Source organism: Mesoplodon densirostris, chromosome 3 (genome assembly GCF_025265405.1).
Source record: "Mesoplodon densirostris isolate mMesDen1 chromosome 3, mMesDen1 primary haplotype, whole genome shotgun sequence".
Taxonomy (NCBI): Eukaryota; Metazoa; Chordata; class Mammalia; order Artiodactyla; family Ziphiidae; genus Mesoplodon; species Mesoplodon densirostris.
Window position 1 is genome coordinate 45,523,428 of NC_082663.1, and position 26,958 is coordinate 45,550,385.

General features: G+C 38.3%; 1 protein-coding gene across 2 annotated transcripts in view; it reads left to right on the forward strand.

The window, feature by feature from the left end:
- The window catches only part of GPBP1 (GC-rich promoter binding protein 1), a 73,035-nt gene that overhangs the window by 34,514 nt on the left and 11,563 nt on the right, over positions 1-26,958 (forward strand). The window contains exons 4-10 of one of the 2 annotated variants that reach the window (XM_060092907.1): positions 12,645-12,768; positions 12,905-13,128; positions 14,578-14,644; positions 15,709-15,768; positions 23,867-24,051; positions 24,670-24,810; positions 26,380-26,547. In XM_060092907.1, coding sequence (XP_059948890.1) covers positions 12,645-12,768; positions 12,905-13,128; positions 14,578-14,644; positions 15,709-15,768; positions 23,867-24,051; positions 24,670-24,810; positions 26,380-26,547 — 969 coding nt within the window. The remainder of the gene's footprint in view (positions 1-12,644; positions 12,769-12,904; positions 13,129-14,577; positions 14,645-15,708; positions 15,769-23,866; positions 24,052-24,669; positions 24,811-26,379; positions 26,548-26,958) is intronic. The other variant, XM_060092908.1, reaches the window with a different exon arrangement.

Consider the following 26,958-nt stretch of genomic DNA (forward strand, 5'->3'; position numbering starts at 1 on the left):
TTCTTTTTGTCTTTCAGTCTGCCTCTGTTTAGTTCATGTTCTACACAGATGTAGTTAAACTAAAGCTTAATGTTTTTGTCGTAAAATACTTTTTATATTATTTTCTAAGTTATTTTATATTTAATCTGTTGGTTTTTATTATTTAAGAAGTCAATTTTCAATATACCATCAACATACTAAACCATTTACTTCAAAAGTTGTTTTTTGAAAGTTCTGCATTTTAAAATTCAAACCAGGTAAGTACATTGCACATTACTTTTGCATCTTACCTTTTCCTATACTATTCTTCTGATAACTTGCTTTACTTACTTTCCTATAGATAATGTTTTTTAAAAAAACCGGAAGTTTTTGAAGTCTTTTCTTATAACCAGAAGACTTCTTTTTCAAATAAATGAGACTGTGAATGGCATATACTCAAATTTTAGGAGTTCTGAGAACTTTGCAGTGTTGTTACGTATCAGGTGACTCACTAATTTAAAAATGTTCATTTTACATAACCAAAACAGGACATAGTTTGTTATAAGACTTGCTTGACATTGAAATTGTCATCCACTTACAAGGCATGCTAAGAGGGACCTTGAAATTGATTAGAATCAATCTGTCTGGCTCAATAGCTGTCTTCCACTTTGTTTTTTCCATAGTGCAAAGGAATCAAGAGGGGGTCTTGATCATCTGCTTGCCTGTTAATCAAGCTCTGCCATGCTAAGGCATTCATCTAGGACCTTTTGGGGGTACAGGCAGTTCTTATAGAAGAGTTTACTAAAACAGCTCTTATAGGAACAGTTTTACAATTTGGAAGGTTGTTCCCCATTAAGGACTTGTCAGATCATAATATATTGAAAAAGCTGCATTGGAGAGAGAAAATTTTCCTAGACAGGGGATTTTTAAAGTTTGAAGATGGCTCTTAATGATCATGTGAACTGACTTTATTTTATACAGATGGTTCTCTGGAAGGTTAATTGGCCTGTTTTCATGTAATTAGTGTGAGCCTAGACTAGAATCTAGGATGCATTTTCTATTCTGTAATATTTCCATAGGACTCATTTTGGAATTTCGTAAAATGATTGAACATTTCATTTCATAGACATAAAATGGATCATAGTTGTTAGGAAATGTAGACTATTACTGAGAAGTAACTGAGATCACTTCTTAGTTACAGACTCTGCCCCCTTTCCTCTTCTTTTTAGGTCTCTGAAATTTGCTTCGCTGTTGCTGCTGTTGTTTGTGTCCACCCCCCACCCCCCACCCCCCAGGCTGCTCTCAGTTATGCTTTTCCTGGGTTCATTTTTTTCCAGGCCTACTTCAGAGCCTGGATACATACGAGTTTCTTGCTCCTCCCTTTGTTTCCTTTTTCTCTTTAGTTCATTTTCTCTGAAATTAGTATAAGACTTGTTTTCTTTTTTTTTTAATGTCCCCACCCCCAACCCCCACCCCCCAGGCTGCTCTCAGTTATGCTTTCCCTGGGTTCATTTTTTTCCAGGCCTACTTTAGAGCCTGGATATATGTATGAGTTTCTTGCTCCTCCCTTTGTTTCCTTTTTCTCTTTAGTTCATTTTCTCTGAAATGAGTATAAGACTTGTTTTCATTTTTTTTAAATGTCTGTTTATGCACTTTGCCCATTTTCTTTCTTTCTTTCTTTCTTTCTTTCTTTCTTTCTTTCTTTCTTTCTTTCTTTCTTTCTTTCTTTCTTTCTTTCTGTGTTGGGTCTTAGTTGCTGCACACAGGCTTTCTCTAGTTGTGGCGAGCGGGAGCTACTCTTCATTGTGGTACGTGGGCTTCTCATTGTGGTGGCTTCTCTTGTTTCAGAGCAGGGGCTCCAGACGCGCGGGCTCAGTGGTTGTGGCATGTGGGCTCAGTAGTTGTGGCTCAGGGGCTCTAGAGTGCAGGCTCAGTAGTTGTGGTGCCTGGGCTTAGTTGCTCTGCGGCATGTGGGATCTTCCCGGACCAGGGCTCGAACCCGTGTCCCCTGCATTGGCAGGTGGATTCTTAACCATTGTGCCACCAGAGAAGCCCTAGAATCAGACTCTTGAATCCTTACTGCTTTCTAGAACCAGACTCTTGATCTGGTTATATAGATCATGAATGAAGATGATGATTTTGAGACTTGGGATTGCCTGTTCTAAATGATCAGTTATTCTAATTTATTTTAAATTACCTGCAGAAAGTAGTATCAGTTTGAACTCTTAACTAGCAGTATTTTAAACTATCTCCTTAGACCTTACCCAAAGTGGTTTTGACGAACACAAACAAGTATACACTTTTAGTAATGACTTCTTATACTGCTTTTATCTCTCAAAATCACTGTTCATGGATTCTCAGTTATAATTAATCTCTTGTTTTCTGCCAGAGCCCTTTAATCTTATCCTGAATAAATAGGATAGACTTAAATTACTGTTGGGTTCTCTATTTCAACTTAGCGGGTTTTTTTTCTGAATTTTATTTTATTTTTTTATACAGCAGGTTCTTATTACTTATCTATTTTATACATATTAGTGTATATATGTCAATCCCAATCTCCCAATTCATCCCATCACCACCCTGCCTCAATTCAGTGTTAAGTCTTTTCTTTGTTATTTGAAGGGATGATAGGAGCACTTGAGTCAAGGGTAGCAGTATTTTCAGCACTGCACCTAGCAGTTTTCTGAGGTGTACAGAAGTTTAGCCCCATCATGTGGTGAAATTTTAAACTGCATGTGGTTGTTTATGTCTATGAAGTGGGGCATTGGCTTTTGAACTATTGATTGGGACCCAGTAAGAAATTTTACATAATGTTTTTAAATGCACATTGATGTAACTAAAGCAGAAGTCATTTACCTGTGTTCTTCTTTCTCTTTTGGTCTTTTTTATTCCAATAAAAAATGCAAATTGCTACTAATCTCATGTCCTTTATAATGGGCCCTGACCTGCAGTTTGAAAAGTAACATTGTAATTACTTTCCTTCAATAATGTAAGCAGTGTCGGTTTGCCTGAAAATGTGTGCTTTAGGCTAAGAGAGGATGAGAAAATGTAGTCTGACTTGTAGTTGAGTTCATTGAAACTTCTTGTTTACTACGTAGTTTCTGTTAACTTTTGATTTAGGTATTCTGGGAATCAGAAAATGGTGCTATATTTTGAAAAAGAATTCAGAAAAAGATTTAAAATGTAATAACTAGTGTTTCTTGAGTCATTACTGCGTACCAGTCACTGTGTAAAACACTTTATAAGAAGGCTAACAAAAATCATAAGAGGTAAAGTACTGTTTTCTTCTCCCCACTTACATATGAGGAAACTGAGGTTGAGTGAGATAAGTAACCTGACCCAAAATGCTAGAATTAGGATAGGAGCCCATGTGTGCCTGACTTTGAAGATTAATCAGCTTAATAACTTTCTTTTCTTGATTATTAAGTAGACCAATTTTTAGAAGTGAAATACCAGGACGTTTTTATGCATACACCAGAATATATTTTTATCCTGGTTTGGATAAACAAATGAAATTGCTTTTTTTTTTTTCTTTCCTTCAAGGATAGCGTCTCCAATATATTTCTATACTTAGTACATGGGTATCTAACTCTTCAGTGGCTTTGTACAGTTGACCCTTGAACAATATGGGTTTGACTTATTTGTGTTCATGTACTTGGATTTTTTTCCAATAAATATGTACTGTAGTACTGTGTGATCTGTGGATACAGAGGGCCGACTGTAATGTTATACATGGATTTTTGACTGTGCAGAGGGTCGGTACCCCAACCCCCTGCATTGTTCAACTGTCAACTGTAATCTTCTATTGGGTGAATTTACAGAGATTAATTGGTTACTTATTAATGGATTAAGCCACAGGAATGCCTGGACATCTCTTGATTATATATTTGTAGGGGAAATTCCTAGCAGCAGAATCAGCGAATTGGAAGATTTATACATTTTGGTAGATAGTGCCTAATTGATCTCCAAAAAGGTTATACCAACTTATAATCCTATAAAAATTTTATAACGGGGGACCAGTTTTTTCAGTTTTGGCAACACTGGATGTTTTCCCATTTTTTTTCATCTTCGTGAAATTGGATGAAAAATGGCACTTCATTGTTTTGATTTGCATTATTATGGTTGAGCATATTTTTGTGTTAGGAACTGTTTCTAAGAACTTGCTTATTCATGTAATTTATTTCTTAGTGATTTATTTGTAATACCTCTTTTCATATTGAGGGGTTTGTTTGCTGTATATTCTGCAGATATTTCCCTCCAGTGTGTTTGTCTTGATAATTCTAAAAGAACCATGTGGATGGTTCTAATAAAATATTTAAACATACAAAGAAGCATAAAGAATAATTAAACGAACACTTAACCATCCAAGAGTCACATCTTAACATTTTGTCATGTTAGTTCTGTATCTCTTCTAGAAATAAACAATTGAAGTCTGCTGTATACTTCAACACAGTCTGTTTTCTGTCTTCATTTTTTCCCCAGAGGTATTCTCGATGCATATTCTTTTATTATTACTAAGTATGTGAATATCAATAAATAGTATTGTTCTGTATGTTTAGGGCTTCCCTGGTGGCGCAGTAGTTGAGAGTCCGCCTGCCGTTGCAAGGGACACGGGTTCATGCCCCGGTCCGGGAAGATCCCACATGCTGCGGAGCGGCTAGGCCCGTGAGCCATGGCTGCTAAGCCTTCGCGTCTGGAGCCTGTGCTCCGCAGCGGGAGAGGACACAACAGTGAGAGGCCCGTGTACAGCAAAATAAATAAATAAATAAATAAATAAATAAATAAAATAAATAGTATTGTTCTGTATGTTTAAAAACATTTATATAAACGATTATCATTTATGTCTGCACCTTGTTTTTATATTCATTATATCTTCGAGATTTTTTTCCCCTGTTGATACCTGCAGATATGCTATAATTATCTTAAAGCTCTGTACAGTAATCTTTTTTGTGCCTCTGTATCACATTTCATTTGTCTCATTAATTTGAGATTGTTTATATCTTTAGGCTACTCTAGAGAGAACTGTAATGACTATTCATGTACTGTCTCCTTGTATACATGGATGAGAATTCTTTGTTTATTTGTTTGTTGCATTGGCTCTTTGTTGCTGTGCACGGGCTTTCCCTAGTTGCGTCGAGTGGGGGCTACTCTGTTGCAGTGCACGGGCCTCTCACTGTTGTGGCCTCTCCTGTTGCGGAGCACAGGCTCTGGACACGCAGGCTTAGCAGCCATGGCTCACGGGCCTAGCCGCTCCGCAGCATGTGGGATCTTCCCGGACCAGGGCACGAACCCATGTCCCCTGCATCGGCAGGCGGACTCTCAACCACTGTGCCACCAGGGAAGCCCCTGGTGGTTTCTCTTGTTGCGGATTATGGGCTCTAGGCGCGCGGGCTTCAGTAGTTGTGACTTGCAGGCTCAGTAGTTGCGGTGCACGGGCTTAGTTGCTCCGCAGCATGTGGGATCTTCCTGGACCAGGGCTTGAACCCGTGTCCCCTGCATTGGCAGGTGGATTCTTAACCACTGTGCCACCAGGGAAGTCCTGGATAAGAATTCTTTTGGCCTCTGCTTCTCAAACATTAATGGCTATGAAAATAACCTGGGAATTTTGTTAAAATGCAGATTCTAATTTCAGTAGGTCTCTAATGGGGTCCTAGTCCTAACAGTCTTCAAAATGCTGTTGATTCTGCTTGTCTGTGGACCACACTTTGAATAGCAAGGCTCTAACCTGTAGTTAAAAGAAAAATTGCCGGAATTTAGTTCTATATTGCTAAATTCCTCTTCCATGTGGTATGCGGATTTATACCCCTGTATGCTGTGCGTAACTATTGTCTTTACTTTGTACTCTTGCCAAAACTTTGTCAGATTATCAGTTAACATTTTTGCCAATCTTTGTTGTGAAATGTATTTTCACTGTTTCTTGGACATTGGCTTATATTTCTTTGAATTGCTTGTTCACATCCTTTGTTATTTCTTTTGGGTTGCCTTTTGGGGGGGGATTGGTTTTGGAATGTGTGTGTGTGTGTGTGTGTGTGTGTGTGTGTGAGTGATCTTTAATATTTTAAGTAAAGTCACATAGTTCTTTTTTTTGGGGGTACGCGGGCCTCTCACTGCTGTGGCCTCTCCCATTGAGGAGCACAGGCTCCGGACGCGCAGGCTCAGCAGCCATGGCTCACGGGCCCAGCCGCTCCGCGGCATGTGGAATCTTCCCGGACTGGGGCACGAACCCGTGTCCCCTGCATCGGCAGGCAGACTCTCAACCACTGCGCCACCAGGGAAGCCCCACATAGTTCTTTTTTTGTCTCCCATGTATTTTACTAGATATATGTTCAAGTACTCTATAGTACTTGTTGCTATCTTAAATGCTGTTTTAAAAAGCTTTCATATTAAGTCTTTGTTGCAGATATATTGTCTCTTGTGTTAGTATTGTTTCTAGCAACCTTCAGTAGTTTTTACTCTAATGTCTTTTGGATTTTTTAATGTGGAAAAACGTTCATTCACAAATAATATCAGTTTTCTCTCTGCATTTTCAGTCATCTTACTTGTGTTTCTTATTCATATTTTATTGTGCTGGCTATATGTCAGAGTCTGTGAAGGCTCTGAAATTTTATCCTACTTTCAAGGTAACTATAACAAGGTAGCCTGTTACTGTTTCATGGATGCTGGCAAAAGACGTGAGACTTCCTGAGACTTCCGGGTCAGAGACAAAGAGCTTTATTTTTTATTTATTTATTTTTATTTATTTATTTTTGGTTGCATTGGGTCTTCGTTGCTGCGCGTGGGCTTTCTGTAGTTGTGGCAAGTGGGGCCTACTCTTTGTTGTGGTGTGTAGGCTTCTTGTTGCAGTGGCTTCTCTTGTTGCGGAGTATGGGTTCTAGGTGCGTATAGTGCCACAACTTCAGTAGTTGTGGCACACAGGCTCACTAGTTGTGGCTCGTGGGCTCTAGAGTGCAGGCTCAGTAGTTATGGCTCACGGACTCTAGAGTGCAGGCTCAGTAGTTGTGGTGCACGGGCTTAGTTGCTCCGCGGCATGTGGGGTCTTCCTGGACCAGGGCTCAAACCCACGTCCCCTGCATTGGTAGGCGTATTCTTTTTTTTTTTTTTGCAGTACGCAGGCCTCTCACCGCTGTGGCCTCTCCCGTTGCGGAGCACAGGCTCAGCGGCCGTGGCTCACGGGCCCAGCTGCTCCACGGCATGTGGGATCCTCCCAGACCGGGGCACGAACCCGTGTCCCCTGCATTGGCGGGCAGACTCTCAACCACTGTGCCACCAGGGAAGTCCCAGAGAGCTTTATTACTTTTAGCACAACAAGCAGTACAGCATGATTGTGGCACTGGTTCTTCATGTCCCTTAAAACCTCTGGGAGTTGACATGGAGGGGGCCCAGGTGGATGCTGTTCTTGCACTGAGAGGGAAATCTACCGCATTTATAAGAAGTCTGCTCTTTGTCTCAGAGTAAGACGTTACCTGTTCCTCAATGTTCTCTGAGAACATAACCCTGAGAAATGAGCCATACAAAGAGCTGTCAAGGCCTTGCATTCTTGGCATACAATAAGAACATGCAGGGATGCTCAGGGCCCATGATTGGTTGCTTGTCCCAATAGTCCACCCATCAGCCATACATGTTTTTGGCCAAATTTGAATTTTCACATGGTTGTACCACTCACTCAGCTACTCTGATTAACCTGACAAACAGAGGCTAGAACCAAATCCATTTAATTTGTCTTACACAGCATTTAATGAAGGCTACTACCAGTGTCCCAAGCAGCACAGTGAGTGAGACCAGGATTTAGCCAATTGTGAATAACTTGTTGGGGGACCAGTAAATGATTTATTTCAGCCAACCAGTATATGGTCTAAGACCACTCTGTTATATCCATTAAAATCCATTCAAGGGAGGGACTTCCCTGGCAGTCCAGTGGTTAAGGTAAGACTCCACGCTTCCACTGCAGGGGTGCAGGTTCCATCCCCAGTCAGGGAACTAAGATCTCGCATGCTGCGCAGCATGCGCCCCCCACCCCCCAAATCCACTCAAGGGAAACTGACTTGAGGTTTGGTGTTATTACCTACAGTTATAGGGGCAATAAGATGGGCCCCAAAGCAACATATCCTCAATAGAAGACATTCTGTGGCTTATCTTCCCCCACCCCCCGTCCCTTTTACAAACATACCACCCAGAGGGACACAGATCACTCCAGTTTGTCCAAAGAGACACAGATCACTCCAATTTGTTGTTAAACTTGATTCGGATTACTATTACACTGGTTTGGTTAAGAAACATGGACAGTGTCGTCATTAGTTGCAACCTCAGTTGCCATACATGGCATAACCTAAGACCACTTAAGTGTTAAGAGAATCATATGAATTTTTATTAGAATGAAATAGGTTGTACAGGTAGGGAATATGGAATGTCCATTGAGTACTTTGAATATTGGCCCATGGCAAGGTTACCTTTTTTTTTTTTTTTTTTTTTTTTCGTGGTACGCGGGCCTCTCACTGTTGTGGCCTCTCCCGCTGCGGAGCGCAGGCTCAGCCATAGCGCGCAGGCTCAGCCATATCTCACAGGCCCAGCCACTCCGCAGCATGTGGGATCTTCCCGGACCAGGGCACGAACCCGCATCCCCTGCATCGGCAGGCGGACTCTCAACCACTGCACCACCAGGGAAGCCCGCACCCAGATTTTTTTATCTAGAGGAACTGGACGTGACTGGGAGAGGGGCATTTTAAAATGATTTTCAGAGACCCATTATAAAGGTGTCTCACCCTCACCTTGGTCTACATTGGACACTATGGTGGGGACTTGGTGAAAAGTGTACACAAGCAAATGGTCATTGTCTATATGTGTAGGACCATGCCAGTTCAACAAGAGAATCCAGGTGGCCAAACCAGATTGTTTGAATTCCTTTTTGGTTGGCCATCAGCCTGAGGGGTGGCCTGGCCTACAGTTGTTCTTAGGGGAAAGAAAGAAACATCATGTCAAGATAATCAGGGCAGAATCTTGAATTTTTGATGTAGGTCTGTATAATCTCATAACTCTCCACTTATTTCATCCTGATGATTACCCAGGAAGTGGCTAAGAGGAGATGATCCTTTTTTGGCTATGCTGCATTCATTGACCAGACTGTCTTACTAAGATGTGAGAAGAAATGAGGGATGTGTTAAAATGCTTGTCAGTACTTGTGGATAGGGAATATGGAATGTTCATTGAGTACTTTGAATATTGGCTCATTGCAGGGATGACCTTTTTGACAAAAGATGTACTGTTAGTGGAATGTTAGTGGTCTGGAATATGCCAAGAACATTACATGAATTAATTTCAAGAGCCACAATAGTGTGACCAGAGTTAGCCCATCAGACTGCAGCAGTAACAGTGTAGCCTGAAAAAGTTTCAGTGGTAGTGAGACTCCATTGAGAGCTCCATGAAGTACTCAAAGGTTCGATGTAGTTCTCGTGTGATATGGTCTTCTTCACAGTGAGACAAATGGACCAACTTTTGGCAAGAGTCACAAGTTGGCATGCAGTGGTGGCTTCTGCATCAGAAAGATAAAGTCCTTTATTTTGTAGCCAGTCTATGATAGTGGGTGTGTTCCATGTCTGGTGTGATGGTGGATCTAGGTGGTGTGCCAAAGACTTGATCAGCATTGTAATTTCAGTCGTTCTCAGTGCCATTCACTCTCATCAGACAGCAAGCCTTACTGAATCAACATTAGTGACTCAGATTGCCTCAGCAACAGCTGCAGTTTCCCACAGTGTGTGACCCCAAAGAGATGTTTTTAATCTGCTAGTCTGTAGTTCTTCAGGTGACAGACGAGAAGACTAGGCCATTGGCAACAGACCAAGAGTTAGAAAAATATAGAATGTCTTGTCCTAAAGAATATTATCTAAGGCGAGGGTCGTAGCTTTTATGTTGTTCTGTTTAGCTGATTAGCACTTAACCCATTTGGTTTTCCAGAGTTGGGGCTGGATGGCTGCTGTGTGCACCATCATCTTTTAACTTAGTTGAAGCATCGGTGAGCCAGGCGCAGGCGTTTAAGGGAACTTTTCTGATTTGAGAGGCTTATTGAAATAGTGGCTTATAGTGGCTTGTTACAGGTGACAGGCGGGGGAATAAAGTTTACTCCAAAGCGTAGTTGCCACTTCTAGGGCTAGGCCAGCTGTGCTGTTGAACACACGATTTCCATTTGGTCAAGAGCCCTCTTGGGCTCTTGATTGGTGTACCACTTTATTGGTGAGTCCTTAGTTTGAGTTGTTTGCTTTCAATAAGAGCTCAGCATTAGGACAAGAGCCACTTTTTCTTCTTTTTTTTCTTTTGGCTGTGCAACTTCTGGGATCTTAGTTCTCCGACCAAGGATTGAACATTGAACCTGGGCCACGGCAGTGAAAGCCTGGAATCCTAACCGCTAGGCCACCAGGGAACTCCCCGCATTCCATTTTAAAAAGGAGTGTACTTGGTGCGTGTGTCAGGCAGATGGCACTGCCTTACTGGGAAATAGCCTCTTTGAATACTCCAGAGCCGTCAAGTCTTCAGCCACATAATCTGATTTTCTTTTCTTTCCTTCTGGGAGCTGTGCTTTTTATTAGACCACTTGGAAGGGGATGGGAATCACCTGTCAACCTGTGACATTTCCTGAATGGGAGAATCTTGAGCATTTTCAGTACAAGCATGTAGCATTAGCACTAACTGTAAAACACAACAGTTCATTGAGTTGGCCTAATAGCCCCACCTGCAAGATTGCTTTTAATTTCTCTCTCCTGCTGAGTTTTTTTTCCAAACTATTGGCCACCTTGGGGCACTGGGGTGCCTTTTCCCACTATGGGGACACAGACTAAGGAGTTTATTAGTACATGCATATCAGAGTTACAGTCTAAGCTTTCAGGAGATTACATGATTTCTTTAGCTTGGAATGTGGGAAAGTACAGGGTGGAGAGAAAGACTGCTCCTTTGGGGATTGCATGGGTGGCTTGGAGGCTTTTGCTGTTCTGGCTTCTGAAGCCAGGATTGGTGTTGCCTTCTCTCTTGTGTACCTCCTGGCCCCAGCAAACACTCAGGCTGGGGCCTTTCATGCCCCCATGTACCGTACTGCCATGGCTTTGCCCCATACTGAAAACTTTCAGCCACTCTTATGCTTAGTACTGTCTCTCCTCCATGAGAGTGGTTAGGATGGTGTCTTGGGTACCTGTGTGCAACAGAACTAAAAGAGGTTGTCTCTTTCTTAAGTTCTCGCACAGTTGACTTTCTTGTTGAAGCAGCTGAGTTTGATGTGGGGAAGGAAGGGATCAGGGAGTACGAAGAGCACAGAATACTCTGTGCTTTTTCTTTGTTTCTCTCTGCCTTTTCTTTGTTTCCAGTACTAGCAGCAGTTCAGCTTAATAAACTTACTTCTAATGTTTTCAGTCTTTCCAAAACTCTCTATATTCATTGCTCTTCCGCTTTGGAGACCTCTTGACTTTGGCAGCCACAACCATATTGCCTTTCAGGTGGGACCCCATCTCATGGCAATACATCCCTTCCTTCGACTGAGAGGAGATTTGCAACAATCAGAGCACTGTATGGACACCTTGTTTCAGTCCTGCCCCTTGCCACTTGGTCGCTAAACAGTGAGGGACCCTCACTTCCACCAATCACTTGGGTGAGAGCAATTGCTGCCAGATCCTGGAGAGTCTTCTCCTATGCCCCAGTCTGGCCCAAGAGACCATACCCTTGTTTTTCTTTTTCCAGAAGGTTTTAACTCTGAGAGCGTGACATCCTCATCACCAAAACTGTTAGGGTCTGTGAAGGGCTTGGGTTTTTACTCTACTTAAAAGCGTAGCAAGCTAGCCTGTTACCGTTGTTTCATGGATGCTGGCAGAAGACAGATAATCAAAGGCTTTACCTTTCATGCACAGAAGCAGCATGAGGATGAAGCCAGGGGCAGTAGGGGAACTTGCACCAGTTAAGTCCCACAGCAGCCATGTGGAGGGGCCCAATTGGATGAAATGGGTATGTGCAGTGGGTTTGTATTGTAACTGAGGAACTCTACTCTTTGTCCTGGAGAGAATTGTAATATTAGTACAATCCAGAGGAATGGTCAGGGCATTAAAACAAAAAAGCTCTGGAGTTCTGATTGTGATTTTATCAGACTAATGGATTAATATTGGGGAAAAACAGCAACCTTTATGAATCATTGTGAGTTTTTATACATTTCTAATTCTTTAAAATCATTTTTACACATTCTTCCTTTGATAAATTTTCTTTTAAAACATGTGCTTTGGAGAAGAGGAGTTTGGAAATAAACCTACAGAACTTAAAATAGAATTAGCTTCATTTGCCATAATTTTCTGATGTTGAAGAAAACCTTGAGCTATTTAAATCAAATAGTGTGTGATACACAATATTACATTTTGTTATAAAATAAGGGTACTATATTTGCTTTGATTTCCTTACAGCGGTCTTTTACCTTTAAAGTTTTTGGATAAATATAGTTGTTGAGCTCAGAATGGTGCTCTTGTTTCTGTTAGGTAGAAAAAAATAGATGAACAATGGAACTCATCTTATAAGTTACCGGTTACCAAACACATTGAAAATAACTATAAAATGTTCTTAACCATTTAAAATTCTTGGAAATAAATTAAGCCAGAGTATTACTAGTTTTTCAAGTTATAGTTAAGTTGTATATGTATGTTTACCTGTATGCTTATAATCTGTTTCAGTCGTCACTGAATTTTGAAAAGCATTCTGAAAACTTTTCATGGACAGAAAATCGTTATGATGTGAATTGTCGACGACACAACTCTTCAGATGGCTTTGATTCTGGAATTGGACGTCCTAACGGAGGTAAAATTTGCTAAGGAACAGTAGAGTTTAAGAATAATTTTCTTCACATTCTTATGAGAATGTTTTGATTGTGATTAAATCTTTAAGCATACCCATCTTCTTTGAATTTATACTACTTTACCATTATTAAATAAAGGTAACTTTGGAAGGAAAGAAAAAAATGGATGGCGTACACATGGAAGAAATGGTACTGAAAACATAAATCATCGAGGGGGATACCATGGTGGAAGTTCCCGTTCTCGTAGCAGTATTTTCCATTCTGGAAAAAGCCAGGGCCTACATGAAAACAGCATACCTGACAGTGAAACGGGGAGGAAAGAAGACAAGAGAGAACGCAAACAGTTTGAGGCTGAGGATTTTGTAAGTTTCTTATAATTTTAATACAAATGAGGTTTCTGTAAGTGCTGTGTAAGCATCAAGTCTCTCTAAGATTTTATCAGCACAGCTCATTTTCTACAGAGATCACACTTGACAGGTTCAATTATTTATTTATTTATAAAATATTTATTTATTTATTTGGCTGCACCGGGTCTAAATTGCAGCACGTGGGATCTTTAGTTGCGGCATGCAGGCTCTAGTTCCCTGACCAGGGATCGAACCCAGGCCCCTGCATTGGGAGCTCGGAGTCCCAATCACTGGACCGCTAGGGAAGTCCCTCAATTATTTTTTTTATTTTTTATTTTTTTGCGGTATGCAGGCCTCTCACTGTTGTGGCCTCTCCCGTTGCGGAGCACAGGCTCCGGATGCGTAGGCTCAGCGGCCATGGCTCACGGGTCTAGCTGCTCCGCGGCATGTGGGATCTTCCTAGACTGGGGCATGAACCCATGTCCCCTGCATCGGCAGGTGGATTCTCAACCACTGCGCCACCAGGGAAGCCCTCCTCAATTATTTTTAATCCTTACATTTTGTGAGGCTTTTTGTACATAACTCTTCCCTTCCCCAGTCTTCTTCCTCCTTCCCTCCTACTTATATTCCTGTGTCTCACTGTGTGGTTTTTTAAAACTTTGGATAAATTTATGTCATTTTTCTCTTCATAGCGATTTAAACAAATTCCCTTTTCTAGAGAGTAAACATCTAATAAGATTAGCTTTAGAGTACATATTCAGTGCTCACCTCAGTTTTCTTTTTAATACCCTGAGCATCACTTTTTGAAATATAAATTTGTACTTTGCTTTGAAAATGAGCATGTTTAACTAAACATTCAGTGATGCAAACCTAACAGAAGAGTTGAGGAATTGTCTGATTTTCCTCTTCCCTGCTCTTGACCTTATGCTAAGAAAGGATGATTTCTCATATTGATGCAAAGACTACATTCTCTTAACGTTTGCCTTTTTAAAAAAATTCATACTTTTTCCTCACGTAGTTGGGGATGAGGAGAATATTTAAAGACCCTTCTTTTGTTTTCTTCAACTTGGAGTGAGTGTAGATAGTAACCATTTTAATTGTTAGCAGAATAAGCAGAAAGTAATATTTATGAATAATTAGTGTTTAGTAGTTAAGAGTTCATTGTATTATGTCTGTCAGATTTTTCTGTATAGTTTTGAGATTACCTTTATTTTTTTAGTTTTAAAATATTTATTTATTTGGCTGCACCGTGTCTTAGTTGTGGCACATGGGATCTTTAGTTGCAGCATGTGGGATCTAGTTCCCTGACCAGAGATCAAACCCTGGGCCCCTGCATTGGGAGCATGGAGTCTTAGCCACTGGACCACCAGGGAAGTCCCTAAGATTACTTTTAAAAGGATTTTTTTCTTAAATGTGAGCAGTTTAAACATTTATTGTATTATTTTTATTCCAACTTTTTTTCAGCCATCTTTAAATCCTGAGTATGAGAGAGAACCAAATCAGAATAAGTCTTTAGCTGCAGGTGTATGGGGTAAGTAATTCTTGATCTATCTTTGAGGGATATAAAATGTTATTTTTAGGTTTCACATTTGTGTTGTTTAAAATAAATAGGCTAGAATTAAACTTTCTCTTAAATACCTGTTTTTGATGTGCTAAGCTACAAAAAAGGTAGCACTTACCTTTTAAAAACCAAGATATTGCAGATAGCAGAAGATCTTGATTTGGATAGTTGATTTACACGTTAGTACCATTAAGTACACTCAAATATGCATTTTGAAAAAATGGTCGTAAGTTAATGTAATGAATTAAAGTCATTTTGAGAGCAGCCTGATAATCTAACGAAACAAAAAATTTACTTTAACTTAATTTGTAGTTTTTCAAAGTTGAAAACTTAACTGGAAAGATAAGTACTTTTAATCAATCATAGTGTGATATAAAAAATTAATTTTTTTACTTATGAAAATGGTTATACATAGACAGTATTAAAAAATAATTGTATAAATTTTGCCTGCCGAACTAGTCTGTTTGAAATTATTTGCCTTTTTGATTGTCAGATCTTAATGAGTTTTTCTGGTAATAACTCCCTTTTCTTTAAAACTGCTGAGAGTTTAATTTGATAGCATCTTACAGAAGATTAAACTGCACTCATATAGTACAACTTAGTTAGCTTTTTAGAGATTCAAGTGAAGTTTAAAATAATGGAAAAAACTTAACATATGAAGATTTGATATCTGAAAAATAAATTTAATTATTTGATACCAAATTCAGAGGTGATGTATCCACTTTGGAACTTGTACACATGTTCATTTGTGTTTTCTATTGAAAATCAACAACTTACCAAAACAAAAGGATTGTGGCTTATGACAGCATACTAGTCCTAACAGTAAAGGCATTATTTTAAACTTTGCCACTTCCTGTGCTGTTCTTTATTGTATTTATGGGGTGATACGCTGGGGGAATTATTTTGTTTCTTTTGATCTCCCAATTTAAGGGCTTGTGGGTGGGGGTGGGGGTGGTCAGACACTTTTGTTAGAACCATGTGAATGGCATTGTTTTTTCTGTATTGCAAATTAGTATTTCTGCCACTCTCCCCAGGCCTACACGCCCAGACACACACATACCCAACCAAAAAAATCTCCCAAGCTCCTCTCTTAGGTATGTTTCCTTATTATTCAGTTTTTCTGGGAACAGCTGATTGCATAAGAATATAGAACCACCTGGAAGGTGTTAAATAAAATCTCTAAGAAATTAGGAATAATTTGGATTTGATTAAAATGAAAGTAAATAAAAAATCAAGAATGCTAGTGAGCATTTGTCATATAAAACTACCTATAGATACTATTGGTACTGATCCTTGGTTAATATAATAATTTTAGAAATGATTTAAAGGCAAATACATCTTTGAAAATATTGAGAATAAAATGTATTAATATAAAGATTTTGGTTCTCCTGTTTCAGGGTTGGTCTAAGGATTTTGGGCACTAGTTGAAAAGATGTTTAAAAGGAAGATGTACTCTTTACTGTGTCTTAGGTAAACTAAAAATACCGTGTCTTAGGTAAACTAAAAAGTGTGTCTGCATTAGAAAATGGTTAATTGTGGCTTGATTAATTGTTAAATTCCCAGTACTTCCCATAGGAATACAGTGAAACTTTCATTGTATCACACTTCACTATTCCTTTCTTACTTTACCCCCCTGGGTTCCCAAATATTGTTTTCCCCATTGCAACATTTAAAATAGCTATGTTCCTGAGGAAGACATGAGAGAATTTTAGGAAGGACTTCAGTAGAACTTTTCTAGTGCTACTTCCTTCCAGGTAAGTCAAAATTTAATAACAGAAATGTAATATGTATTAAAAAGCAAACACCACCAGTTTGTCCCTGAAACTGTCCTTTTGTAGATCAAAAATTGCAAGAGTCTAAACATAATATCCCAAATAAAAAATACTTTGAGTGAAAGTAGTCAAGCTATTTAAACTATAGTTAAATAAAGTTTAATTCTACTTAGAGTTTAATTAGCTTTATTGGAAACACCCTACATTTATATCTGTAACTTCTGTAGTGTTTTGATCTTAACCAGTATCACCGTTGCTTGATGCATAAGATTAATATTTACTAATTAATTTATCTCATATACCTAATAATTTAAAACTAAACAAAAATTTAAGGCACTTCAGTGTGCCTGTGAGAATTTTAAAATAATTTACCTGGGTGACTGATGTGGGTAGTGAGAAAGAGAGAGAGAAAATGATGTGTTTGTATGTTTGTATGCAATTGGAGACATTAGTGACTATCAAATTGATTTGTGTGTTTTTAGAAGTCCTGCTGGCTATTTGTGTTGGCATAATGTCAGGAACATATCACTAGCAGAGCCTAACATTTTGTGCTTAAGATACTAAATAATGAAAAACTTCAGTCACTAGTAATTAACTTAAGCATAGTCTTGTTTCAGCTCAGCATATATATTTGTGTTTATTCCTTGAGAATTTGATGAATTTATTCCTGAGTTTTTCTCATATTTGATACAGTACTTAAGAGCATCAAGGCTCATCTTTAAGAACTGTATTCTTTTTTTTAGCTTTCTAAATCAGAGCAAATTGGTGACCAGCTCTTTTTTTTTTTTGGCTGTGTTGGGTCTTCGTTGCTGCACACTAGTTTTCTCTAGTTGCGTCAAGCAGGAGCTATTCTTCATTGTGGTGTGTGGGCTTCTCATTGCGGTGGCTTCTCTTGTATGGGCTCTAGGCGCACTAGCTCCAGTAGTTGTGGCGCACAGGCTCAGTAGTTGTGGCTCGTAGGGTCTAAAGCGCAGGCTCAGTAGTTGTGGTGCACGGGCTTAGTTGCTCTGTGGCATGTGGGATCTTCCCTGACCAGGGATCGAACTCATGTCCCCTGCATTGGCAGGCGGATTCTTAACCACTGTGCTACCAGGGAAGTCCCTGGTGACCAGTTCTTATAGGTGGGTTGTTTTCTAGAGAATTCTAATGGTATTAACCACTAGCATACAGGTTGAGTGACATGATTGCACTAAATTCGTTTAGGTCATGAAAACAAGTGAAGTTTTTAAAGTGACTTTGTAAAAGGATTAAGAGAAGGGAATAATCTTTATCAAATTTCTTTATATAAAAGCATTCTGTTGGTAGATTGTTTATATATTGATATGACTACACTTTCCTTCAATGTCTTTCTTATATGAAAACATTTGTTAACATAACAAGAAGAAAAAGGTAATGCAGCACATGTTCAAGGTTGAGAAGGAAAAATTAATAGTTTGATTAGACAACTTGACACAAGTAAATTTTATTTGGTCAGAGTTACACGTAGCGTTCATCATTTAAGTTGTTTTTGTTTTAGAAATATATTTACTTAAGCCCACTCTTTTTTCATATGAGTAACGTGGGGACCTTGTTAAAGGAAAGAATAGCATACTCCTGCCTTGACATAAATTATGTTAGTGAAACTCATTTGATTAATACTCATACTACTATATACCGCAGGAGAAAAAGGTAATGCAACACATGTTCAAGGTTGAGAAGGAAAAATTAATAGTTTGATTAGACAACTTGACACAAGTAAATTTTATTTGGTCAGAGTTACACGTAGCGTTCATCATTTAAGTTGTTTTTGTTTTAGAAATATATTTACTTAAGCCCACTCTTTTTTCATATGGGTAACGTGGGGACCTTGTTAAAGGAAAGAATAGCATACTCCTGCCTTGACATAAATTATGTTAGTGAAACTCATTTGATTAAAACTCATACTACTATAAAACAAAAGATTTGTACATTAAATAAAAAATTCAAAACCAGCAAAATTCAAACAACCTCAATCTGTATAAAAACTTAAAATATTCTTCTGTTTTAAAATTAGTGTTCAACTGGATTTAATTGCTGTGGTACTGATTGTTTGCTTTTGATATTTGTATGTTATTGTATTTTATGTGGTTAAGTTTCCTCTTCAAATTAGTGTGAAAACTTAATTAAAATACTGTTTATCCTTCCTTTGGCTGTATGCTTTTATTCACACATTAAAGTTGCCTCTTATGTCAAGATGAGCAAATTAAATTATTAACTGGCATCACTGTGATGGTGAGGGAAAGGGTGGACCCCTGACTTAGTAATGAACACTTACAAGCCTCTTAATTTTGACCATTCAGTACAGACTTGTTATTAGTATTTTAGTTGGAGATAGTATACATTTTGAAGTATCTGACCTAGCAATACTTTAATTTCCATTTTCTCCAGTAATATAATATAGTGGTTAAGTGCATTGGTTTTAGAATCAGATAGGTCTGGGCCCTAATGTTAGGTCTTTTACTTACTAATTATTTAGACTTTGGGAAGATTACTTAGTCTCTGAGTGAATTTTCTTGTCTGTGAAATGAGGAGGATCACTATACTAACACTAATGGAAAAAGCACTGTTAATATTAAATTGTCTGCTGTGTCATATCCTTGGTCATGTCACAGGTGTTTAATACATGTTAGCTAATTATGTTGAAATCCAATAAGTGAGGGAGATTCTGGTACATTGAATAAAAGGCAAAAAAGAGTGTCCTAAGTGATAGATCGAAAAGATAAAAGTAAAAACTGATTGAATCAGAATGTATATATGTATGTGTAAGGCAACTATATGGAGAATATAGTTAAAGACAGAAAAGAAGATGAGGAATTGAGATGTCAGCTCTGACTTAATGTCTGGCCAGCTTACTTTGTATCAATATTATACATGGCAGTATTTTAATTCTAATCTTTCTTCAAAGGCTTGAGCCTTTCCCCTCCACCATTGGCTTTGGATTTAAAGGAACAAAACTAATTATAACATTCAAAGATACTGGGAGAGCATGAAATAATAAGATAATAAAAGGATATTTAAAGTCAGTTGTTATCAGATCACAGTTGTCTGTGAGGATAGAGGGAAATAATGATATGAAAATCCAAAACATTTGCCTTTAGATATTTTGAAGGCAATTTGAATAAGAGTAACTGTTTATATGAGCTTGATAATAAGCACATATGACTTATAGAAGGAAGTCACCAAAGTCACTTACTTTCTAATTCTTGTTTATAAGTGTTAAAGTCTTTCATCAGTACATAAATTTTCTCTTTAAAAAACTGAACAATTTGGGTCTTTTTCATGTAGTTTACCAGTTGATAAAGTAAAAGTGTAGGAGTCGTCATTGGATACTGTTTGAATCCAACAGATTCAACACTTTAACTCAGAAGGTTTGTGTGAGGAGAATTTGTAGAGATAATCTATGAATAGAGGAGCCAGTTTATAAGTAATATAAATGAGGCAAAATTAAGTTACTAGTGCTGCCACCACCCTTTCCATTACTTATATGTGATAATTACCATCAAGAACTAACTTCCCCTCCCTCCCCTCCGTCCTCCCCTTCTCCCCTCCCTCCCCCCTCCCCCTCCCTCCAATACTCCCCCTGCCCCCATTCATTCTTTTTGGCTTGTTTGTTCTTGTATTGTTATTTAACACATTCTTTTTTTTTTTTTTTTTTTTTTTTTTTTTTTTTTTTTTTTTGCGGTACGCGGGCCTCTCACTGTTGTGGCCTCTCCCGTTGCGCCGGACGCGCAGGCTCAGCGGCCATGGCTCACGGGCCCAGCCGCTCCACGGCATGTGGGATCTTCCCGGACCTGGGCACGAGCCCGTGTCCCCTGCGTCGGCAGGCGGACTCTCCACCACTGCACCACCAGAGAAGCCCTAACACATTCTTATTAATTCAAGCTCTCAGATAGGGTGTCTCCCGATCAAAAGCAGGGTCTCTGGAGTCCAAGTCCTCAGTCTCATGATACCAGCAGTTCAGTAACCAGCAGCTGCTGGTCTTGGAGAGTCTCTCTGGAGAGGCTGCAGCTCACCCTGGGAACATAGACACTGGTGGCACACACACTTGGGAACACTCTACCACGTGAACACCACTGCTGGTGGCCACCATTCTGGCCCATTAGACTAAGAACACTTTTCTTGTTCTTAAACAGGCAGGTTTATGTAGTATGTTCAGCATAGTTATATAAGGTATAGGTTAGTCTTTATTAAAGGTGTTTATTTTATAATTTTTCTCATCTTCCATACTCGTGGATTTTAGGTTTAAATTTTAGGTTTAAAATTCTTGAAAAAGGATACCTTTTATTTGAAATACAATTGGAAACCTATTATAGTGGAGATTGTATATGACTTCTGGACATTTTTTCTAGTATTTGGTTTAAAGAAAACATTTCACTGCAACTCTGAGACAGGAACTGTTTTTCATTTTACAGATGAGAGATTAACTAGTGAGGTTAGAGCAAGTATTAAAATTCTGTAAATCTGGCACAAAAACACATGGTCTTAACCTCTGTACTATTTGACTGTGAATACTTCGTAAGTACATCAGCACTATGTCTGCTTCTCTTTCCTCCCAATCCCTATCATCATCTTTTAGGTACCTTTATCATCTTTTACTTTACTCCCTCTCTTCTATGACTGATTTCTTCGGCTTCACCCTTCTTCTTTATAGGAAATTCTCTCATTCTTTGCACTGAAGACCTCTTTGAGGAAACTGTCAGAATATTTCTTGCTCTTAGGTGTCTAGAAATCCTGTTTTAGGAAAGGTGAACTTTGTAGTCAGGAATTATATTGAGGCTTAAACAATGCCTGCTTGCTTATCTGTTCTCCTCTTCTGTCTTCTAGTTTTGATCAATGATGATTTACATATAAAAATATTTTCTTTTTCTTCTTGTACCTTCAGCTTTCAATGTGGGATCATTTTACTTCTGCCTAAAGTATCAATACGTTGTTTAGGATTTACTTTAGTAAAGATCTTTTCTTGGTGATTGATTTTTGTCTGAAAAGATTTCATTTCTGTCTTCTGCCTTATGTGGCACTTCCAAGTCCCAGTTCTACAATCTAGGATTCTAAAGGGCAGATTAGCCCCTTCCTCAGCTGTTGGGTTCCTTTGTGCACACACTCTAAGCTGAAGTTTTTTCCTTTACTTCACTCTCTAGAAATATGTGTTGAGGTCATCCATTGCTGATGAACCTTCTCCTGTTCTTTCTTCTTTTTAAAATAAATTTATTTATTTATTTTTGGTTGCGTTGGGTCTTCGTTGCTGTGCACGGGCTTTCTCTAGTTGCGGCGAGCGGGGGCTACTCTTCGTTGCGGTGCACGGGCTTCTCATTGTGGTGGCTTCTCTTGTTGCAGAGCATGGGCTCTAGGCGTGTGGGCTTCAGTAGTTGCGGCGCATGGGCTTAGTTGCTCCGAGGCATGTGGGATCTTCCCGGAACAGGGATCGAACCTGTGTCCCCTGCATTGGCAAGTGGCTTCTTAACCACTGCGCCACCAGGGAAGTCCCCTTCTCCTCTTCTTTACTGTTGTATTTGTTTTCCTCCCTTATAGTAATTCTAACATAAGGATCTAGAAGAGAAAGAAGATAAACTTGTTTGCTTAGTTCGTAATATTGGAATAGAAGTCTTCATCTGTCATGTTTGAACTTACTTAATTGTGCTGTACTGATAGAAATACCCCCTGCTTTAACACCTGAATTCCTCTGAGATCAGACCTTGCAAACCCTTACTACCTTGTGCATTTCCCAGCATCAGTCAGTCATTCTTCAGATTCCTGAGCTTCATTTAATTTAGGTTTTGAGTACCAGACTGTTAAGATTTTATCTTATATTTTAATTTAAAGAATTGCTAATTACAAGAATTTTAGTTATGCTGTAACCATCTGTTTACCAGAAGTAATTGTAACTTAAATTGTTCAGCACTTTCTAGCGTTCTTCATTGGCCTCTGTTTGAGATCATTATTCTTCATTTTCGTTTTGACTTCATTTTGTTAGTTTTTCAGAAAAACTATATATTGGTGATGTAATTTGTGTGCTTATGTGCCTGAAAATATCTTTCTTAGCCTTAATATCTTGGGCCTTTGTAGGCAGCTGAGCAGTTGGAATGTTTGCCCTAGTAGATAAACTTTCAGTGTTTAACTTTCAGAAAGATGAATCTTTTCTCACTTTGCTTTAGGTTCTTGTTGTGTTTGTTTGTTTGTTAGTTTGTTTTTGCCGCAACACACAGCATGCGGTATCTTAGTTCCCTGACCAGGGATTGAACCTGGGCCCTGGCAGTGAAAGCGCTGAGTCCTAACCACTGGACTGCCAAGGAATTGCCAGGTCCTTGTTCTTTAATCCTTTAGCATTACAGTAAATGACATACCATATCAGGTCTATAGTTTGAAGAGTTCGAAGTTTCAGATGGACTTCGAGAGTCCCATGTCCCTAGGAGTCATTGTTTAGTTTAGTTTTTGAGATAATCCAGTAGGAAGTTTGGTTTGTTTGATGCAGGGCATCATCATATACATCTGTGCTACTCACCATCTCACAGAGTCATATCTTAAGCTAATTTTAATTTAGTTTTTCTGCGATTTCTTTCTTTGAGTTAATTCTTTTCTTCTAAACTCTCCAACTGTGAAACTGATGCTTTCATAGTTTTTCTAAGGGAAGAAAGACATACGTCACTGCCATAATTGTGAATATGCTCACTGTAACATCTGTTTGATTACACATTGACTGATTAAACTCTAGGAGTAATTTTTCATATTTTAGCAACTGTGGGTGTACTGAGAACAGCTTTCAGTTAGCAAATATTATTTCTAGTACTATCTTCAGAAGCCAGGATTGAGTTGGATCCCCTACGACTTGCACAATGTCTTCAGTGTAGTGTGGATGGCCAGTAAATATTTGAATGAATTGGTATTATGAAAACAATTCCCTTCCTCATTAGTCATAACTTAAGTAGGAATTTAGAAATAGAGGGACTGTAGTTTCTTTCTAATTAGTAATAACTTTATGAGTGAGATAAAAAGAATGAAGGAATTAGGAAAATTCTCTTTTCAAAATGGAGAAGAGGAAAATATAATATATTTTATATTTCAAGTCTTAAGAGCCATTAGGATGAAATTTGTAATTAAAAAAAATTAATGAAAAGTATGCTAGAATGTAGTTAATTTTGGCTGGGTCATAGTTAACCATTCTAGGAGACTTATCTAGCTGAATTCATCTTTGTTACTTGACATTGCTCAATTCTTGCTATGATTTGTTTGACTGTTTTAGCTTTACTTCTCAAGCAGGAATATAGTTCATACTTAGCTTAATTTACTCAGGAAGCAGCTGTTATTTTTAAATATAATCAAGTTTGGAATATACGATTCTTTTGGTGGTTTAATTTTATGCTAAAATTTAAACTGTATAACTATTGCTCGTGCTTTATTTATGCAGAATATCCCCCGAATCCTAAATCTAGAACTCAAAGGATGCTGGTCATTAAGAAAGGTAATACAAAAGACTTACAGCTATCTGGATTCCCAGTAGTAGGAAATCTTCAGTCACAACCAGTTAAGAATGGGACTGGTCCAAGTGTTTATAAAGGCTTAGTCCCTAAACCTGCTGCTCCACCTACAAAAGTAAGTTCTAAGTTAAACATGCAAGTTTTAAGTTGATATCAATTGAATTACTTTGACCAAAAAAATGTTAAAAATTTCACGTTGAAGTGTGGCAGTATTGGTGGGCTGCTGATTTCTAAGTGGAAAGCATTGTTGGCCCACTGTGTGTCATTGATTTTAATTGTCTTGTAAGTGGCTTGTGTGTTTGTCCATGTGTGTTTTCTTATTTTAGTAGTCAGTAGTAAATGAAATCTATAAATACTTGTTTTGCAAGATGTATCTGTGATATATTTGCTTAATAATAATGTATAAAATGCTCTGTCCTTCGTGTTCAGTTTAAGGTTTTTGAAACTTGGTCACTTGTGTTTTCTTGGTATTAGGCAAAAGAAACCTAACTTAAGGTTTATAAAACTTTGAAAAAACAGCAGTGTAGTTAGATGTTTTATCTGAATACCAGGTTTTGATTTTATTTGTAAAAAAAAAGATGGAAGAGAACCATGTAGAAATGATTAAGGTATAATACAAAAATAATTGTTTTTATGAGCCACATTTAGTCATCTTTATGTGTTCAGTTTGTTTTCTCTCTCTTCTATATACTCTGTTTTAGATACACATTAACGTTTGTGTGTTTTTCTTTAGCCTACACAGTGGAAAAGCCAAACTAAAGAAAATAAAGTTGGGACTTCTTTCCCTCATGAGTCTACATATGGTGTCGGAAACTTTAATACTTTTAAATCAACTGCCAAGAATTTTAGTCCATCAACAACTTCAGTGAAAGAGGTATGGCATTTAAAATTACTCCTGAGTCGGGCTTCCCTGGTGGCGCAGTGGTTGAGAGTCCGCCTGCCGATGCAGGGGACGCTGGTTTGTGCCCCGGTCCGGGAAGATCCCACATGCCGCAGAGCGGCTGGGCCCGTGAGCCATGGCCACTGAGCCTGCGCGTCCGGAGCCTGTGCTCTGCAACGGGAGAGGCCACAACAGTGAGAGGCCCGCGTACCACAAAAAAAAAAAAAAAAATATATATATATATATATATATATATATATTACTCCTAAGAAGCAAAATGTATCTTAATCATGGTGATTTAATTAACAGTGAACAAAAGGCATAGATGCATTAAATGAATGCATTAAAATGAGATATTTTAGTTCTTTCAGAAAACTTGATTCAGATACTTCCCTCTGTTTGCTAACTTTTTTTGCAGTTTAAGTAGGGATAATTTTTAAAGTTTCTAACAAAATTTCCAAATATCCTAAAATGTAGAGAAAATCATACAGTGAAACACCCATATACTTATCAACCAGAAAGAGTAATTTTTAAGAGAAGAGTAATGAAAACAGGTATTTTGACTTTTGCCACAGACTTATGCTATGCTGTCTGATTGAACCTTGACTAAAAATAAGGATTTTTATTGTATAATCTTCTTCTGGGGATGATGGACACTAAGAGAGGGCAGAGAGGAGGAAGAAAAGGGAAAGGTGCATATTATTATTTTACTGACCTTGAAGTAGCTTACGTATTTCTTTCTCATTTGGCCAGCTTTCTGAAACTTCTAGATCAGGGACTTCCCTGACCAGTTCAGGGTCAAAAGACACTTGTGACTGTATTGTTATAACTGAGATTGGTCTGGGTACTATAGTGGAACGTTATAACCCCTCATATACTAGTTCTCAGTCATAGAATTTTAGAGCTGTGATGGAAGGACAAGCATTCTCAGCTGGTCGTCTGTGGCTTAAATTCTGCGGATGTTATTGCCAACAGTTAAGCATTTTGGTTTAGTCCCATGGCTTAAAATACCTGTGACACAGAATTCTAACATTCTCTTTTCTTTTGTACTCCACTGTCAAAGTATCAAAAACAAAAAGGACTCCAGTACATGTTCTGTTACTGTCCCCTCCTGCTCTTCCACAAAAATTTTCCCTCGTAAAACCCTATCTGATAAACTCAATGTGTACCTGTGTGTAAAGAATGATAATAGTTTGTATGGGAAGCTGTTACTAGAACCTTAGAACTCTGTGGAACACAATTTTAAAAACTGCTTTATTTTGAATTATAGAAATGTTTAAGCAATTTCAGGATTCATTTTATAAAATAGTATTTAAAGCCCTAATTTAGAATCATAGTTCTTGGTATTATCAGACCTTAATTGTTTTTGGGATAACATTTTTATGTTTACTTATTAAGTGGGATAGATAAAAATGACAGTCATAGTGGAAAACAGAGTTTAAAATAGAATTTAAAATCAATTTTGTATTGGGAAGAAGGTGAAATAGAAAGTCATGGTAGTTGTAAACTTTATATTGATATTCTCTGTCTACATTTATCAACATTTCTGATTTTTTTTCTTAGTGTAATCGCTCAAATTCCTCTTCACCTGTTGACAAACTTAATCAGCAGCCTCGTCTAACCAAACTGACACGTATGCGCACTGATAAGAAGAGTGAATTTTTGAAAGCATTGAAAAGGGACAGAGTAGAAGAGGAACATGAAGATGAAAGCCATGCGGGCTCAGAAAAGGTAATTGAACTTGCAGTGTAATTCTTGGTTTGACATTAGCATGTCATTGGAATAGGTGGGCCAATATTACTTATTTAGGACCTTTGAATATTTTCATATTTCTGAAAGCAAGACTAGGTAGCTATTTGCATAAATAATGAATTCATTTCTAAAATAGATTTTCTTACTCTGTAGTTCCTGTGCAAAAATGAAATTAAAAAAATTCCTGTTCACGTTTGTGTTTTTGGTTTTCCCCATCTTGCCTACGTTTATTTATCCTTTTAGTTTTGTCTTTATTGAATAGATGTGAATACATAGAGTCAGAAAGCTGTTGGTACCCTTCACAACTTAGTTTCACATCTTATGAAACTGTCTCCTAAATGATTATATAAGCATTACAGTTGTTTTATCAATGAAAATCTAACCAGGATC